The following is an 18,107-nucleotide window of genomic DNA, read 5'->3' on the forward strand; positions in this document are numbered from 1 at the left end:
AGGCGGGCTGGCTCTCTATATTATTTAGTTTTCATATGTTGTTCAAAACCTAAATTGTAATGATCTACACAAAATCTTGCCAGACAGAGCACTCTGCTATCTGTATACGATATACGCTGCAAAGGGAAGGGCTGTCTTCACCCTATTTCTCACATACGTAGAATCTGAACTGAGTTGCCTCTTACTCCTCTGCAATGCACCCTTTCTCTCTTGGGAATCCACCTCCTTTTTATTTTTCATCACATCTATGTAGATTCAAAGGATATACAAGAATCAAAGAATATACAAGATTCAATGGGTTTGGAAAGTAATATGGAGAAGATTGAATGATTTGAGTTGGAGAATTTAAAAAGTCTTTGCATTCTATGAAAACAATTATCAATAAGTGCTTCCAATTGAACATTATTTTATTATTTGTTAAATATCTCTTCTCAGTCTTCTGTCTAAGCTTGAAAACAACTGTTGTTCCTTTAAAACTCGCATTAACTTTAATATGGAATAGCATTGCCGTTTCATAAATGGACTTCAAGGTTATGTCTAAATATATCATAACATGTTCATACGTGTATAACATCAAATACAAGGTACCTCAAATACCTCAAATTAGGTAGCTATCATCATAGATTTTTTTTTTTTAAATCCACCAAGTTCACTCAGGTTTAGCTAAAAGGCAGAAAGGGGTGTGGATAAGTCTGACAAACTGACAAGGTAATAATCTGGCATTCATGCTTTTTAGCAGAGTTAATGATGGTAAGTTATCCTCCAGAACATTTCCTTGAGCTGGAAACCCCTTGCTGTGTAACATCTTAGCTAGATTTGTTGCAATGAGACGGCTGTACCCTTTCCTACGATGCTTGGGCAAAGTGTAGCCATGGATCATAGTAGCAAATTGGTCTGTCAGACCCCAGGAGATGGGGCATCCATGTTCATCCAAAATGCACATGCTGGGGAAACAGCAAATGAGGTTGATGAGGTATTTCTGGCATTGATCACTTCCTCCTCGGGACCAGGTGTTATTCAGCAGACTTGCATGAGATGCATCAAGGGAAGTAAGTTTTGGTGCAGGAACTAACCTAAAAAAGTTTTTTTCTTAACATTTAATGTAAACAACTGTAAATGAATATAGGAACACATGAGGGAATTGAATCCATTTATGTTTGCAAAGAAATACCCAAAAGTAGGACTATTAACACATAATTTGCTCAATGGGAAAAATGAGGAGAAAAATATTCAGTTAGGGAGTCTTCCTTCCTCTCCACACAAATATATATTGGTAATTACAACCTTCAGAGTAAGTTTATTAAAATTAAAAATTATCCTGAGAATTTCAGAAATTACTGGAGTAATAGGGGCAGGAGGCATCAGACTGCTGGAAATGCTTGACTTAATTAAAACTTTTATATCCACTCTCATAAAATTTTACTTTGACATTTACCAAAAAGGACTATTACTATTAAAAAATCCTGTAATAATAGAGTTAGACATACGGAAGTTGAACATCTGGAAGTGCATCTGGTTCTGGGTAGATTACCATTTTGAAAGAAGACAACTTCAAATTTACATGCTTGGCATCAGCAACAATCTTGGAAGTTTTGTATAAGCCATCCTGTAAACCTATGTTCAGAAAAAAATATTATATTTTAAATAAAACATTAAACAAAACACCCTTTTTAAATATAATGAAAACTATTAATGATCTACAAAACTATTAATATCTACAATATTGTAATCTTGCTTAAAATACTTTGACATTTTTGGAAACTATTTTGAAATGAATAAAAACCAAAATAATTCAATTGTAGGTGACACTATGAAACCAAATCTACAGTCAAATTGGTATCACATGCTGGATTACTCAAATAATAAATTCATTCTTATTTGCCAGAAGTACCTAACACATGACTGAAAGAAATCCAGCAAAATAGTCATTCACAAGAACATTTGATTACCATAATTATTTGCCACTGTCAATATCAACTCTTAGAGACCAGACAGATTTTGTCTATGACAATTTATCCCTAATCTAGTGCTTCAGGTTACCCAACCTTTTTCCCTTCCTTTGGTAGGCTGTAGACTGACCTTTTGCAATGGAGCCACCTCTATTCTTCTATCTAGCTGCTGCCCAATAAAAGTGCCTACCCACAAATATTCCACATATTGTTGGAGGCGGGGGAGTATACAAAGAAACTCTTCTTTGATAAAAAATAATGCTGTTAGTCTTGATGGTACATGGCATTGTCCAAGGAGTATAGAAGGATGCTCCAGAACAGAACATGCCCATCAATGTGTTATATAAATATGAGTTCTTTACACAGGAATTGAAGTAGAGAAAAGAACTCTACTTTCAAACAGGGTCAGAAGGGCATTATTGACGTTTCTTTTAATTATTTGTACCCAAAGTTAAATATCAACTAAGAATAGAAGCAATAGTCACTGGAAGCAAAGATAAGAAATCTACTATATTAATACAAAATTAAATCTATTGATAAAAATAAACACAAACTTATTGGAGTTCAGTTTTTTATCACATTTATTATCACTTAAAAGTAATAACTCACCAAGGTTTAAATATATGTTTTGTCATCCCTCAAAGAATCTGTGACATAGGCTACTACCTATTAATACATATTGTTTGCAAAGTCACTTAGATGAGCTAGGCGGTGTAGAAATTTGATAAGTAAATAAATTCTTCTGGGAGTAGGGATATATAATTAATTTCAGAGGGATTATTATATAAAGCAGTACTCATTGCCACTTGAGCATAACATTCTTTTGTTTCCCAGCAAGGTTTCTCTAAGCCCTTAAGTCTTACCCTCTCTTTGCCCTTGGATATCAATTTAGGAGCAGTGGCAGAATTTGAGAGGTGGCACCATGTATTTATCTCCTTGACTTATTTTAAGAAAAGGCAGTCAGAAGGACCTGTTAGAAGCCAGAAAGGACAGTCATGGAGGCACATTGGAGAAGATATTTTCTGCTTCTCCTTTCTTTGGGGCTGGCCATGGAATAGTAATGAAGCACCTGAAGTGCTCTATCAAATCTCAGCCATTTTATCTCATTATAGCTCTGACTGAATAGAAAGAATGTCAGGAAACAGAGGGAAAGGAAGATACACCTTCAGAGTGCTAAGTCTCTGTGATGATTGGGATTCTGAAGTTAGCAGTCAAAGGATAACAACACTGGGCATGTCCTCCCAGTTTATATTCCAGCAGCTGGAAGCAAGTAGGATTTGGGAAGGGCAGGTTTAAGGAAGAATGAACATTCCATCCTGTAATAAGTGTCAGGATAATAAGATTAGGAATACGTTTAAGGTTAGAATGGGCTAGTATTGATGGGATATACATAAACTGTAGAAATAAGCAAATCTCTTTTAAAACTCATTTTAAATTCTTTAATAGAAATCAATTTGTTTCTTTATTTCTGTGTAAACCAAGTGCCTATTCACGTGATGGCAAACCTATGCACGTGTGCCACAGGTGGCACGTGGAGCCATTTGTTGGGGCACATAAGGCGTTGACCTGTCAACTCCAGCATGCATGCACACTGGCCAGCTGACTTTGGACTTCATTTCTGGCCATTTTTCACCCTCCAGAGGCTTCCCCTTCCAGTTTTCGTGTTGTGTTGTGTTTTGCAACAGCCGAGGATGAAAGAGTTCCTCAGGAGCGACACCGGCAAGGAAGGCCGCCGCATCGGAGGGAGGCATAGCTCAAGCTCTCTGGGACGGGTAAGCAAGTGGGAGGCAAAGGTGAGAGAAAAGAGAGAGTGCTGGGCAGGAGCCACAGGAGGGGTAAAGCGGTGGCTTTTCTCCGCCCCTGTCTGGAGAAGTATTCTCCCAGCTTCTGGACACAGACAGATGCTGCGAGAGGGCAGGAAAGAAGCTGGTCTTGGCAGAGACCAGAGAGCATGTTTAGGAGAGAGGAGGCAGGCTGGCTTGAAAATGGGCAGATGGTTTGCGGCCGGTGCATCCTTCGCTTTTGGGGGCACTCCCCTTTGCCCTGAGTGGTGGGGGCTGCAGTGTTTTCCCATTGTGGCATGGCAGAGGGCCGCAGCATCTTCATGCCCTGCTTGGCTTCGGAAGAGTGAAGTGAGTGGCTCCATTGGGGCAGTCAGTACCCAGCGGGTCCCAGCTGAGGGAGCAAGGAGATCCTGGCTTGCACACAGGAGTGAGGGTGCCTTTAAGCTTGCGGCTTTCTCAGCATCATTGCAAACCAGGCAGGGACGGTGGCTCCGATGCCCAGCACCTTCCACCATGGGGTCACATGTGCAGGGGGGTTGCACGTGCATGGACATGAGGGTCGCATGCATAGGATTATGGGTGTGGCCTGCCCGCCCATGACCCCTCTGTGCTCCCCCCACTTTTGACACACAATGTCAAAAAGTTTTGCCATCACTGACCTATGCTATCCTTTCCCATGTGCCTCAGAATTTTAAAAATGTCAGAACAAGATTTTAATGGTGGCAGTGGAAGACAAGGATAATAAAGGAAAAGATCCTCCATGCCAAGGAAGCATGCTATTGGCCCTCACAAGCTTTTCTCCTGTTTAGAATCCAAATTATATACTGCATTTTTCGGAGTATAAGATGCCAATATAAGGAGCCAATGTCATGACGATACAATGTGCGGTCTCGACACTCCGAGACCGCCGTTGATACTTTTGCTGCTGAACGGTCCATTTGTACCTAAAACATCCTGCAGAGACAATGATCAGGAAGACGAAGCCTTGCTGGTCTCAGGGACACCGCAAAGTCCCTGATTGACCCAAGGGAAGCTCTTCAAGCCAGCGGTAAACAAGCAGCCCCAGGCTGATGAAGTTGGGACAGCTCCGGACGGAAGGAAGTGAAAAGAGAAAGTGAGTCCATCTGGTGAGGTATTTTTTCTATTTTGAGAAAAACTGCCCAAAGAAACTTTTTTAAAGCCAAATTAAATCCTTAAGCAAAAGAATTAAGCGAAATAGGTGAAATTAACCTATATTGGGTTTTTCTTTGTAACTATACTTTGTGGATTGAAGTGCTTGCAACGTTTTTTGTTTCTCCTCTTAAAGTGAATGAATTAATTTTTCTTCTGTTTTTTGTTACTTTATTTTTTGACTTTTGAATTAAAACCTTCCTTTTAATTTTAACAATTCTTCGTATTACTTGTTATTAAATTTCATTAAAGAACTTTGTTTCCTATAAGTCAGAGATAAATATTAGAAAGTGAAAGGTAGCAACACTGCCACTCGGAGGTCAGAGGCTGGAGTTTTTGAAACAACATACTTCTTCTCTTTTCCTCTTTGATCTTACTGACTTTGTAGCTGAAGGGTTTGCAATTTGTTTACAGAAACTGATAAAGAGCCAAGGGCACGAATTGTTTTTGCAGGTGCCCTTTGAGAACTATTTTGCAGGGGAGAGAAAGGGGAAAAAAAAGAACCCTTCTTCTTTGAAGAGCATAAAAGAACTTGTGTTTAAGTCAATCTAAAATAAAAAAAATAAAAGAGGCCTGGAAGGCTAGAGCAGCAGTGGTTATTAGTTTTTCTTTTTCCTCCTTCTTTTTTGGAAACATGGATCAATACTCAGATGAGGAAACTTTAAAATTCCAAAATATCTTGGCTGGAATTCAAAATCTACTGGAAGGATATGGGAGAATTGAGAAGAAGTTGGAAAACTAGTTTCCTCACAGCAAAAGATGAAGGGGTTGGAGCCCCCAAAATTTAAGGGGAGAATAAAGACATAGAAGATAAAGACAAGACAATAGATGATTTTATTAATAGAGCAAATGTGGGTGAAAGTGGAAAGAAGGGAATATGGAAAAGGGAATTCGACGAACTGGAGCTCTACCTCAGATTCCAAGATACAGAAGAAAAAGAGAAATGATGATGGATTTAAGAAGAGAATTTTTTTCAGAAGCATGATTGACAACCAAAGACAAGCTAATTTTAATAGCAGATGGAGGGCAACGAGATTACCTGAGAGATCCTTCAAGTAGCAAAGTGTGGAGAGAAGTCTATAAAAACGTTATAAAGGAGACAAAAAGAAGACTGACACCACAATTGGCAAGAGAGATAAGACTGCTTTGTTACTGGAAAGATACTGGTTGACAATGAAAGTTGATAATAAAAAATTAGTTCATTTTGGTGATCAATAAGTAGGAATTTAGTAATTTTTAGATTGTTTTAGTTTGTTATTAAATGTTTATTCGTTAACAAATAATTAATTATAATAACAATAATGAAATGATAATGAATACAGCTTAATGAAAGATACATGTACTGGCAAACTAGTAAAAGAAATTTGGATATAAATTGCAAATTGTGATCTGGGAAAAAGACCTATAAGTTTTATTAACCAATTTTTATTCAGATCTTGTCATAAAGCTGTGATGTTTTGGGGGTTTGACGAGAGGATTTAAATAGTAAATGATTTTTAGCCAACTATAATAACAACAAGGAAATGTCAATGGATATTGTTTAATAATATATATATGCTCTGGTTTTGGCAAAAGAAACTTGGATACAAACTCTAAACACCGAGTTGAAAAAAAGGGGGGGAAAGGGTTTAGAAACTTTACTAATTGACTTTTACTTAGAACATGTCATAAAGGTGTAACGTTATAGGATTTTTGAAATAGCTAATGAATGCCATTATGTGGTTGTGTCTTTAAGTATGAATTATTTGAGATAAAAGCATGTTCAAATAATTGTACTCAAATGAGAATTGTGGTACATTGATAGTGAGATATACAAAGATTTTTGATTTAAAGTGTATAATCTAATATGAACTATAAGTAATGACTGTGGAAGAAATGCACGAAAGTTATCTGTAACCAATCAACACGCTTTCTACAAGATGTAATGAAGGATGATTCTTTTTTTTTGTTTTTGTTTAATTAAAATAAAGAAAAACTTTTCAAAAAAAAGATCCTCCGAAGTATAACATGCACCTAGCTTTTGGGGAGGAAAACAAGGGAAAAATATATGCCTCTGCCTTCCAGCAATTAGCCTCCTTGCAATGAACAGCAAACAGTACAGACAATATACAGTACATTGTTTGTGGTATTACATTTCAGACTATACTTGTACAGATGCTGTTAAAATTGATGTGGCTTTCTGGAAGTATATTTATTCTCTGCTATTTAAAAGAAGATACAATAGCCCTGGGCCTCTTCAGATCAAGTATTTACATAACAAAATTTACTTCATTTTTGTTAATTTGTCTAGAACAATAATAAATCACTCTTTAGTGGTTTGGTTTATTAGTGGTTTATTAGCATTTGTAGGCCGCCCTTTTCCCTGAGGGGACTCAGGGCGGCTCACAGAAAACCAGGGAGAGGGGAATACAATATTAAGACAACAACATATAATAAAAATAGTAAGCAACATTCATTCATCATTCGGGCGGGGTAGCAATTCTTATCCCCAGGCCTGACGGGCGAGCCAGTTCTTCAAGGCTTTAAAAAAATAAGTCTAATAATTTGAACAGTCTATAAGCATATATACTTATTGACTTACCTCCTTGCAGCAACAGCAAACAGCCAGATTAGCACAAGAAAAAAACAATCTGCCTCTGCCTTCCAGCAATTTGCCTCTTGCAGCAAACAGCAAGTTTCACTTTCAATTTCAACATGGGCCTCCTGATCATAAGCTGTTTCAGGCTGAAGAGTTGCCATAGCCTATTGCCACTTCCTTGTTTGCTGCAAGGAGGTAAATTGCTGGGAGGCAGAGGCCTAAGGGTTGGGGCAGGTGGGTTGGTGGGGCTACATTTAGTGTATAAGATGCAACCAAATTTTCACCCTTTTTAGGGGGAGAAAGGTGTGTCTTATACTCTGAAAAATACGGTAAGTTCAAAGTTATATAAGGTAATTTAGAGAGGAAAATGGTGCTGTTAAGGAGCTCCAATCCACTGACATTACTCTGTTTGCTAAACAAGTTTCATATGGGAAACGATATGGCTCCTGCACCTGGAGAATTCAAAAAAGTTGCTTACTTGTTCCAGATACCTTGTCAGACCAATTTTTTGGGAAGCTCAGGAGAAACATCCCATCATAAAAGATTGATGAAAAAAACAGCATCCTATTAGAGCAGTGATGGTGAACCTATGGCACGCGTGCCACAGGTGGCATGTGGAGCCATTTGTCAGGGCATGCGCATGCTGGCCAGCTGAGTTCACCCTTTTTTAAAACCATTTTTCACCCTCCCCAGGTTCCAGAGGCTTTATAGGAGCCTGGGGAGGGCAAAAAGAGCCTCCCCCCCGGAGGCGTCATGAGCTTCCCTGAAGCCTCCGGAGTGCAAAAAACCAGCCCTATGGGCAAACCGGAAATTCGGGGACGGACTTCCAGTTTGCTCCGAGGGTCATTGTGACTGCTCCGGAAGCTTCAGGGAAGCCTCCTGAAGGTCCCTGAAGCCTCTGGAGGGCTTCCGGGGGGCGGGGGAGGCTGTTTTCACCCACCCCAGGCTCCTATAAAGCCTCTGGAGCCTGGGGAGGGTGAAAAAAGCATGCAAAAAATGGGGGCGAGTGCTTGTATTGCGTGCATGCGCACTGGGGGGATTGTGCATTGCATTATGGGTGCAGCACACCCGCACATGACCCTCCCTGCACTCCCCCCACTTATGGCACACGAGCCAAAAAAGGTTCGCTATCGCTGTATTAGAGTCTGGTTTATCTGTTATTAATAATCTATTTGAAGCAGCTTTTCTCACTTGATAAACTCTGGGATAATAGATGGTATAATTAAGCATATTGGTGTAAAAATTGAATGGAGAAAGACAATAGTTGAAATTCTCAACTCTGTACCATCAGAATTTTTCAGTCTCTCATTTTAAAATATTTTTAAAAATTCAAGATAATTATTAATGTGTTCTTTTTCATAGCAAATAATAGCTTTTACCTTGTATCTGGAAGGCTTGCTCCCAGTTTATAGTTTTTGGGTTCTCCAACAATGCCTGGTAAGCATCCAGATTTTTGTAGAAGACAGCACAGGCATTTGTAAAGTAGTCTAGGGCATCACTTTTGGACTATGTGTGAAAAAAGCAGCATCTTAATTCAATTCATAGTATTATGCACGCAGATATGCACCTAGTTTGTTGCTATTGATAAAGGTCATAGAAATGAAACGAGGAGGTCTGCAGATCAGGGCACTGACTAGCTGCAGATTAATAGGAGAACCTACAAGGAACTGCAGCTAGGATACCAGTTGGGAGTTTTCTTGGTTTGGGAAGGAAGAATTGACTACTTTCAACCTGCAAAATGATTAAGAAATCCTTTTCCTATGTTGCCTGGACTGCATTCACATAATGCATTACACAAAACAAAACAATTCAATTGAAATAACCATTAACCACTGAATTCAACCCTACTCTATGTGCAGAGACCAAATCAAAATAACTTCAACAAATCGCTACCTCAAAATTACAGGGTTCTATCTGACGAAAATGAGTTAAGAGTGTGACAAGGTTCTATATATTTAATATAATTAAATATGATTTTATTTTTTAACAACTTATTTTGTAAAATTTCTAAATAAATTTGCCACAAGTAGCAAAATTATAAGGTTCTATCTGCACTATCGCACGAAAACTCAGAATTATAAGGTTCTATTTGCAGCATCCAATTGTTGTGCTTGTGACGGAGCAAGGATGGAGCCTGCAGCGCCTAGCGTTGCCTCCGTTTCTGACACGTGAATGCCGAAATAATGTCTCTTTTTCACAATATGGAAGCAAGTTCAGACTTATATGAACCAAGTGGATCCGAGTATGTTCCAGAAACTGAAGATGACCAATCAGATATGAAACTTCTAATTGAAAACGAATGAGTAGTCTGTGCTTTAAGTCTATTCACAAAAGCTATTGCAATACAGGCCCGGAAACCTTGCATTTTGATCCTAGTAATTTATTTATATATATGGGGAGAAAGGAGCTGACATCGCGATGGTATGACGTGTGACCTCGGACACTTTTGCTGCTGGATGGTCCATCTGGATCTAAACCGTCCCGAAGATACGGTGACAGGGAAGAGTAGGTCTTGCTGATCTCAGGGACATCACAAAGTCCCTGATTGATTCAAGAGAATTTCTTCTAGTTGGTGACAAAAAGCACAGCCTCAAGTTGCTGAAGTTGGGACAGCTCCTCAACAGGAGGAAAGCGGAAAGAGAAAGTGTGCCCATCTGGTGAGGAAATCTTATTTTTATAAAAGATTGCCCCAAAAAGATTGAAGTTAAATTAAACTGATAAAGAAAAGGAAATAAACGGCGAAAATAAGCATTATTGGACAGTGTGTTATCTTTTTTGTTTTTGTTTTTTTCTATCGATGGAAGTTTTATGAACATTTTTTACTTTTTAAAGTGAAAGTATTGGATTTTCTTCTTCTATTTCTTTTTTTACCTACGGATTAAATCTTTTCCTTTATTTCTACAATACTGGTTGGGATGGTTTCTTTCTTTTTATTTTGTTTCATTTAAGAATTTTGTTTCTTCTAAGCCTAAAACATAAAGAAGATATAAAAGGAATATAAAGAGGGCAGTAATCTTAGAGGGAAAAGAAGTTACACTGTCACTTGGAGGTTGGAGGTTGAGACCTTGAAAAATTGTTTTTTCTTTTTCCCCTTTGATCATTTTGACGTTGCACTTCAAAGGCTTCAGCTTGTTTATAGAGAAGAGCATAGGTTGTTTATGCAGGTGCTCTCTGGAAGCTTGTTAGTAGCTGGAAAGAAGTGAAAACAAAGATTTGTTTTTAAACTAGAGTGGTAGTGTTTACTAATTGGAAGGATGGCATGACTTCAAAAAGAAAACATAACATTACAACAGATTATGTTTGGAATTCAAAAATTATTAGAAACAACAGAGAGAATTGAGAAGAGATGGGAAAATATTGAAAATATAAATTTTAATGTGGTAAAACCTGATGGAAAAATGGAAGATATTCAGCAAATGGGAAAAGTGGAGGCTAGAGTCCTAAAAACCCAAGGTAAAAATGAACAAAGAGGCAAGATAACCATGGATATTGACAGTGAACTGAGTGTGGTTGGAGTTGGGAAGAGTGGAACAAAGAAAAGGAACATAGATGGAAGGGTGCTTTATTACAGATTTCAAGGTATAGAAGAAGAAAAAAGAGAAGAATGGATGGAGAGAAACTTTGACAGAAACACTACTGATAACCAAAGATAAGCTGATTAAAGAACCTGATGGAGGGTTTTGAGATTTTACAAGATATGTAACAAGGACTACACTATTACTGGAAAGATGCAGGTTGAGATATGAAAGTCAATAATAAAACACTAGTTAAATTTAGTTAAAATTAGAGCATTATGTTAAAAATGTAGTGATAATGGATAATGGATAAAGTAAAACTGATAGTGATAACAATGTATACTGGTTTTGGTTTGATAAGAGGAAATTTGGTATAAATTTTAAATAGTGAAAAAAGGGGAAAAAGTAAATTAAACTTAGCCAAACTATTGTTAAATAAATGACTGATAATGATAATAATGTAATAATTTGTATTGACATGATAAAAGGGAAATTGGATATAAATTGTAAACAATGATTAAGAAAAGAGGTCTAAAAGTTTTGTTATTAAACATAATTAATTTTTATTTTGAATGTGTTATAAAGGTATAATGTAGCTGGATGATATTGAAAATAGATAAGGGAATGCCAATATGTGGTTTTGTTTTAAATTTTGGAATGTTTGTTATAAAGGGACGTTAAAACAACTATAGTCATATGAAGGATGAGGTATGATGATAGCAATATATATATATAAATATATGTGATGTAAAATATATAACTTGATATGAATCATAAGTGATGACTGTGGAAGGGATGCACTAAAGTTCTTTGTAACCAATTGACACACTTTCTACAATTTGTAATGGAAGATGATTTTAAGGTATTTGTTTGTGTTTATTCAAAAAATAAAATTTTTATTTTAAAAAAAAGACAACCTTTGCTATGGAAGATTAGAACCCTGTAATTCTGAGGTAGCGAAATGTCTATCTAGACCTGGAGTAGTCAGCCTTTTTATACCTACCACCCACTTTTGTATCTCTGTAGTAGTAATATTTTCTAACCGCGCACCGGTTCCACAGTAATGGTGATTTATAAAGTAGGGAAGTAACTTTACTTTATAAAATTTATAAAGCAGAGTTACAGCAAACCCTACCACCCACCATGAAAGCTGGAACGCCCACTAGTGGGCAGTAGGGACCAAGTTGACTACTACTGATCTAGACTTTGCTTGAGCTCATGCAGTGAAAGGAAGTCCATCATTTTCCTTGGGAAAAGCAGGCCTTTAGGAAGATGGTTAAGAGCCACAATGAGTACAATCTTTCTTTTTTAGGAATTATAATAGAGATAGCACATTCACCACTTGTTGCTTATTTCATTTTAATGTTATGTTTGGTATTATTAGTGTGATCTTCTCAGAGGCTATTAGAAATTTTCATTTACACTTTTAGTTCTACTTATAACTAAATCTGAAATGTCAATTAAAATTAATTATAGTTTAGAGGAAGAATAGGTAAACCTAGCTCACAGTCCCTAGCTCACCAAATTTCTCACTTTCCTCTAAAATTTCCCCAACTGATTTTGAGCCTCTTCTTTAAAAGCTCATTTTTTTACAGGTACATTCTAAATGAAGTGCTTGGTGCCCACCCAGTAATCATAGTTGCATTAAGACCAAAATGGTTGTCCACTCTTAATTTAGAGAAACAATCAAAACTTAGAAATTGGTTGGTTCCTTGAAAACATAGTTAAAATAACCAATGACAACTACAGTTTTGACATAAAAGCAAATTAGAATAAAAATGAAAGCAAAAGTAGCCAGGACATTGAATTTTGTAACTCTACACGTTAATATAATAGACATCCACATTTTTGGAGGACACCAGCTCAAGAAAATCTGTATAAATTTTAGATTAATGCCCCTCATTGTGCATTTCAGGGTACTTAGGATAGATCCATTACCATTTTACCTCTTTTTGTCGGCGAGTAATCACAGCTTTAAATTCTGGCCATGAATCCACAACCACTTCCTTTTTGAATGGATTTCCCCTGTTTATATTCAACACTGCTCCATAAACCTACAAAAAAAGGTGAGTTTACACAGTTTTATTAAACAATAACGCTTTTAAAAATCTATTTTTTCAGTTTTTTTTATATTCTCAAAGCTTTTACCAACTGGCACTATTTGCAACTTCAGCATTTATTGACATCTTCATTCAGACTAACAGCATTTTCAGACACGTAAAGTATTAGAGGCAACTATTATATGTTACAAGACAAAGACAAATGAACGGGAAAAGCAATTAGAGATTTTCATTTTGTTTAAACAATGGAAAATTTCTCTAATATTGCTGTCAACAATTTTAATGGATCTTAAATTATGGCTTATTCAACAAAAAGAATAGATTATATTTACAGATCTTAATTGCATTTGTATAGAAAAGGAATAAGTAAATCATCATGCTGGAGATATAATAAGAGCAATGTTTCATCAAAACATTGAAGTAATGGTGTAAGGTTTTATGTTCTAGAAAACAATACTGACCTTAGGATAGTTTAACATTTTTCAACATCCATATTCTTTTTAATTACCTATTAAATGGAGACAGGCCGCTGACCAACAGAAATGGATTCTGTATGCAATTCTAGCTGTCAAAGGACTAATCTTTCAACATCAGGAAAATAAATTTATACTCTCCCTTTCCCACAAATTACTCCCCAAAAAGCACCAGTAAAACCCCAACTTATAAATGAATTGCTTACAGACTTATTTAGGGATGTGTACTATGAGATATGGTCCTTTTATTAGAACACTTATGTAAAACCTTCTATATATACAGGTAGTCATCAACTTACAACACTGGCAATTTTTTTTTTGCAAATAATGGTTACATGACCAAAGGATGTTGCAAACTGTTGTGAAGGTGAGCCAGTTTCCAAGCACCCAAAATGCAATCATGGGAGGATGGGGGAAAGATGGAGTGTGGCACAACATTTTATAAACAACCAGAAGTGCTTTACAAGCAATAAAGGACTCATTCAGGGTCTGTCATAATTTCAAATGGTCATTAAGCAACTGGTGGCAGGTTGAAGACATACTTATGTCTTCTGTATAGGTCTTATGTATAGGTAGTCCTCGCTTAATGCACATTTGTTTTTTGTTTTTGTTTTTTGTTTGTTTTTAAGTGTTTTTATTTGACATTTTCCAAACATTAAAATCACAATTACACTTTTACAGCTTTCCGTTATCGGTATTTCTTTTTTTCTAATTTCGGGTTTTCCATTTTACAACCTGTTGTCTTATACATATTCTTCTTTGGAATGAACTCCCCACGGAGATTCGGACCCTCACCTCTCTCCTGGCCTTCCGAAAAGCCGTTAAAACCTGGCTGTGTCGGCAGGCCTGGGGTTGATGAGCTCCCTTCCCCTCTCGACAGGTGTGGTTGTTGGCTATTTTAAATGCTTGTCTTGTATTTGTGTGTTCCCTTTCCCGCTTGAGTTGTTCGCCGCCCTGAGTCCCTTTTGGGAATAGGGCGGCATATAAATAAAACAAACCTCAACCTTCTTTGTTTCATACTTTCTCATTTTTACAATATTTCCATCTCTATTACATTCTAAGTATATGTCATCTCCTTTTATTGTGTTTACTATGTATTCCTTATGCATTGATTTTACATCTCTTTTTAAGCCAGTTATACCACCTATTTCATATCTTGTAGTAGATTGTTTCCTCTCTATCTCTTAGTTCTATCGTTAGTTTGTCCATCTCTGTGCATTCTTTTTTATGATCTGATTTTTATGATCATCATCTTTTTTATGAACTGTGCATTTGAGGGAATGGTTTTTTGGTTCCAACTTTGGGCGAATGAGATTCTGACAGCAATGATTATAAGAAGCATTATATATTGGATATCCTTATTAATATTTATTATTATTATTATTCCTAGAAGAAACAGCACAGGCTTCATGTCAATTTTTTGTTGTTATTTCTTCTAAACATTTCTGAATTTTTCTCCAGAATTCTTTGGCTTTTGGACATGTCCACCACATATGATAGAAAGTCCCCTATTGGTAGTTACATTTCCAACAGTTTGGAGATCAATTTAGGAACATTTTGGGCAATCTCGCCAGGGATAAATGTCATCTATAAAACATTTTGTAGATGTTTTCCTTGTATGATGCCAACATTGTCAATTTATAATTTTTTCCCCATAGTTTTTCCCAGTGCTCCAATTCAATATTGTACCCGAAGATTTTAGCCCAAATTATCATTGTTTCCTTCATGGTTTCCTCCTCCATTTTGAATTTTAAAAGGCAATTGTATGTTTTTGTAATCATTTTTTCTTCTGTTCCTGTTACTATTTTGTCCATTTCTTGTTCCTTTTGAAATCCGTACTGTTCTAAATCCTTTTTATATCTTCTTTGAATCTATACTGCCACCAGCCTATTTCAATTCCCTGTAATTTTAAAGTTTTCCTTGCCCATCCAATAACTCCTTATATGTCAATATCCTGTTCAAATCTATTACATTGGGGTAGATCATTGCTTCTATAGTTGATATCCATCTGGGAATTTTTGTGTAGAAATTTCTTTTGATTTTCATCTAAATTTTTAATAAAGCTCTTTTACCTGGTGTCTCTGAAAATATTTATGGGCTTTACTCTTTCCCTCCCAGATAAAGGCATGCCAGCCCAGCTCTAAATCATGGTCCTCTATCATCAATATTCTTTTATTTTGGAGTACTATCCGTTCTTTGAGCCATGTTACCGCTGCTGCCTGGTAGTAAAGCTTCCAATCTGGGAGGCCAAATCCTCCTTTGATTCTATAGTCCTGTAGTAGCTTTAATTTTATCCTAGCTTTTTTCCCAGCTAAATGAATTTTAAAATTATTTTATTTAGTTCCACGAAACTTTTTCCTAATTTTACTGGTACTGTTTGGAATAGAAATAAAATTTTTGCTTGGATATTCATTTTTATGGTCACAATTCTTCCAATCAGCGATAATTGTAATTTAGACCAATTTTCCAAGTCCTTTCGTATTTGTTGTAGTAATTTTGAATAATTGTCTTCTTTTATAGGAGAACATTTAGCCGTTAGCCAGATTCCAATTTATTTTACCTTTTTCACTATTTGTATTTCCAATTCTCTCTATAATTCCTCATTTTGCCTTTGTGTAAGATTTTTAGTAATTATCTTCATTTTATTTTTATTTATTTTTAAGCCTGCAACTTTACCGAATTCCTCTACTTTCTGAATTAATGTTTTCCGTTTCAAGGGAACACATTTGCTTAGTGACCGCAGTTACAGTAGTGCTGAACTAATGAGATTTACACTCAGTCCATGAAGTAATGGGCATCGTAGCTATTATAGTTACATGACCAAAATTCCAGCATTTACAGTAGCAGTCCTCATATTTATGACTACATAATATGCTTCAACTTGCTTCATCTGCCTATGTTCCCCTGTCTCTATACTCTGATGCCTCCACTGGCCGTGAAGTCCAATACCACAAAAGTTCCTGCTCCTGGCCCGCTTTGTTAGGTGCTGCAGGGTTCAGTACTTTCTACTATTTGACATGGAGATGAAGCTGCTGTATTAGGTCATTCATTGCCATGAAATGTGGCATCACACCAGCTGCTTATCTTCATCCCTAATGAGTTGACACTGTTGATGTCCTATTTTGATTTCTGGAAGCTGTTAAGGACTGATGGGGAACATCAGATATCAATTAAACCCTCATTAGACTGAGGGGCTTTGGGCTTTAAAGCCTTCTGTATTTGGAGATTTATCATCATGAGTTTGCATTGCGACAAAGAGACCCAGTGTACACTCTGGGGTTTCTTCTGGATTCATGAGTCCTGGTCATAGAACAGGTAGCAGTTATAGCCAGAAGGGCCATTGCACAGCTGTGTTGCACTTGTTACACCCATTTCTGGACTGGGAAGTTCTACTTTCAGTTATTCATGCCACAGACTCCTTCCAGCTGGAGTACTGTAACATGCTGTACATAGGGCTGCTCTTGAAATAGCTTCTGCTGCTACAAAATGCAGAAGCATAGGCAGTTGTGTGTGCTCCAAGAACTGCACACATTATACTTCTGTTTTGCAAGCTGTATTGTCTACAAATTTACTTCTGGGCCAATTTAAAGCTTTACATGGTGTGTGGACAGGTTATTTGAGGGACTGCCTGCCCCCAGTTACATCTATCATCTTATCAGTTCAGGGATATATTATGGACCATCAGCTTGAGTTTTATTGAGCAGACCTAGGAGGAAAGCCTTTGCTCTTCAGACCACCGTCCTGTGGATCATTTCTCCTGAGGTAAGCCTGACCTCAATCGCATTGGCCCTCTGGAAGGCCCTCAAAATGTGGTTTTGCCAACAAGCTTGGGGATCCCATGACAGAATAGAGCTTGCTAGATGACTGTATGATAGGGATTTTGTTTATCTTTTTAAAATTTAAATTGTGGTATTTAATGGTTATTATGTATGCTGCCCAGAATCACTGTTAGATGAGTAGTTATATACATGTGACAAATAAATAAAAACAGATTGATTTGATCTTTTCATGTATTCTAATATTTTATCTTGAATTATCTACATTACCTTGAGGGATTCAGGAAAATTCTTCTTTAACATTTGTTCTAGAATCTGCAGTTTTGTGGAACAGTTAAGCACCAACATCTCCACTTGCCCACTTAACAGCAACCTAGTACAAAAGGAGATATCTGGGGAAAAAAGAACTTCGATGGATTGGACAAATGGCGTTCCTAGATATTACTCAATGCTTTGTAAGATTAACATTGCCTTAAATAATATGAACTTTATCTTAAATTCTTTGTAAAGATGTTTCTACATTTACTAATACTGTAAAGAGGGCTCTGAATATTCAATACCAACTGTATCACTGTATCAGACACAAATTATCTCATGGAGTTTGGTGGCCTCAAGAATAAACCAACCAAGGCTTTACAGTGGAACTTATAAACCGGATTACCTGTACAAGTAGTCCTTGACATGACAGCAATGTCATAGGTCCCATTCATATCAAGAGTTAGACTACGTTAAATGTAGTCAGCCCATTCATGTCAGGATTCAAGGACTATGTTAAATGAAGCATATAATTAACAACTTCCCT

At 36.8% G+C, this 18,107-nt stretch overlaps 1 protein-coding gene across 1 annotated transcript; it reads right to left on the reverse strand.

Annotated features, from left to right (window-relative positions):
- Positions 1-27: 27 nt before the first annotated feature.
- GLYATL3 (glycine-N-acyltransferase like 3) lies at positions 28-17,654 on the reverse strand. The gene is made up of 5 exons (XM_032213300.1): positions 17,576-17,654; positions 12,935-13,050; positions 8,861-8,979; positions 1,488-1,614; positions 28-1,073 (listed from the first exon to the last, which is right to left on the reverse strand). The coding sequence occupies exons 1-5, from the start codon at positions 17,651-17,653 to the stop codon at positions 650-652; spliced, it is 864 nt and encodes a 287-aa protein (XP_032069191.1). The 5' UTR covers position 17,654; the 3' UTR covers positions 28-649.
- Between the last annotated feature and the right edge of the window lie 453 nt (positions 17,655-18,107).

Source organism: Thamnophis elegans, chromosome 3 (assembly GCF_009769535.1).
Source record: "Thamnophis elegans isolate rThaEle1 chromosome 3, rThaEle1.pri, whole genome shotgun sequence".
Classification (NCBI taxonomy): Eukaryota; Metazoa; Chordata; class Lepidosauria; order Squamata; family Colubridae; genus Thamnophis; species Thamnophis elegans.

Bases quoted from the DNA above. Each gene is read 5' to 3' on its own strand.
- GLYATL3 (XM_032213300.1), bottom strand. From the start codon at position 17,653: ATGTTGGTGCTTAACTGTTCCACAAAACTGCAGATTCTAGAACAAATG. The intron at 13,051-17,575 runs GTAATGTAGATA...CTTTTTTTGTAG, and splicing joins ATTTTCCTGAATCCCTCAAG to GTTTATGGAGCAGTGTTGAA. The intron at 1,615-8,860 runs GTAAAAGCTATT...TTCTGAACATAG, and splicing joins GCAAGCCTTCCAGATACAAG to GTTTACAGGATGGCTTATAC.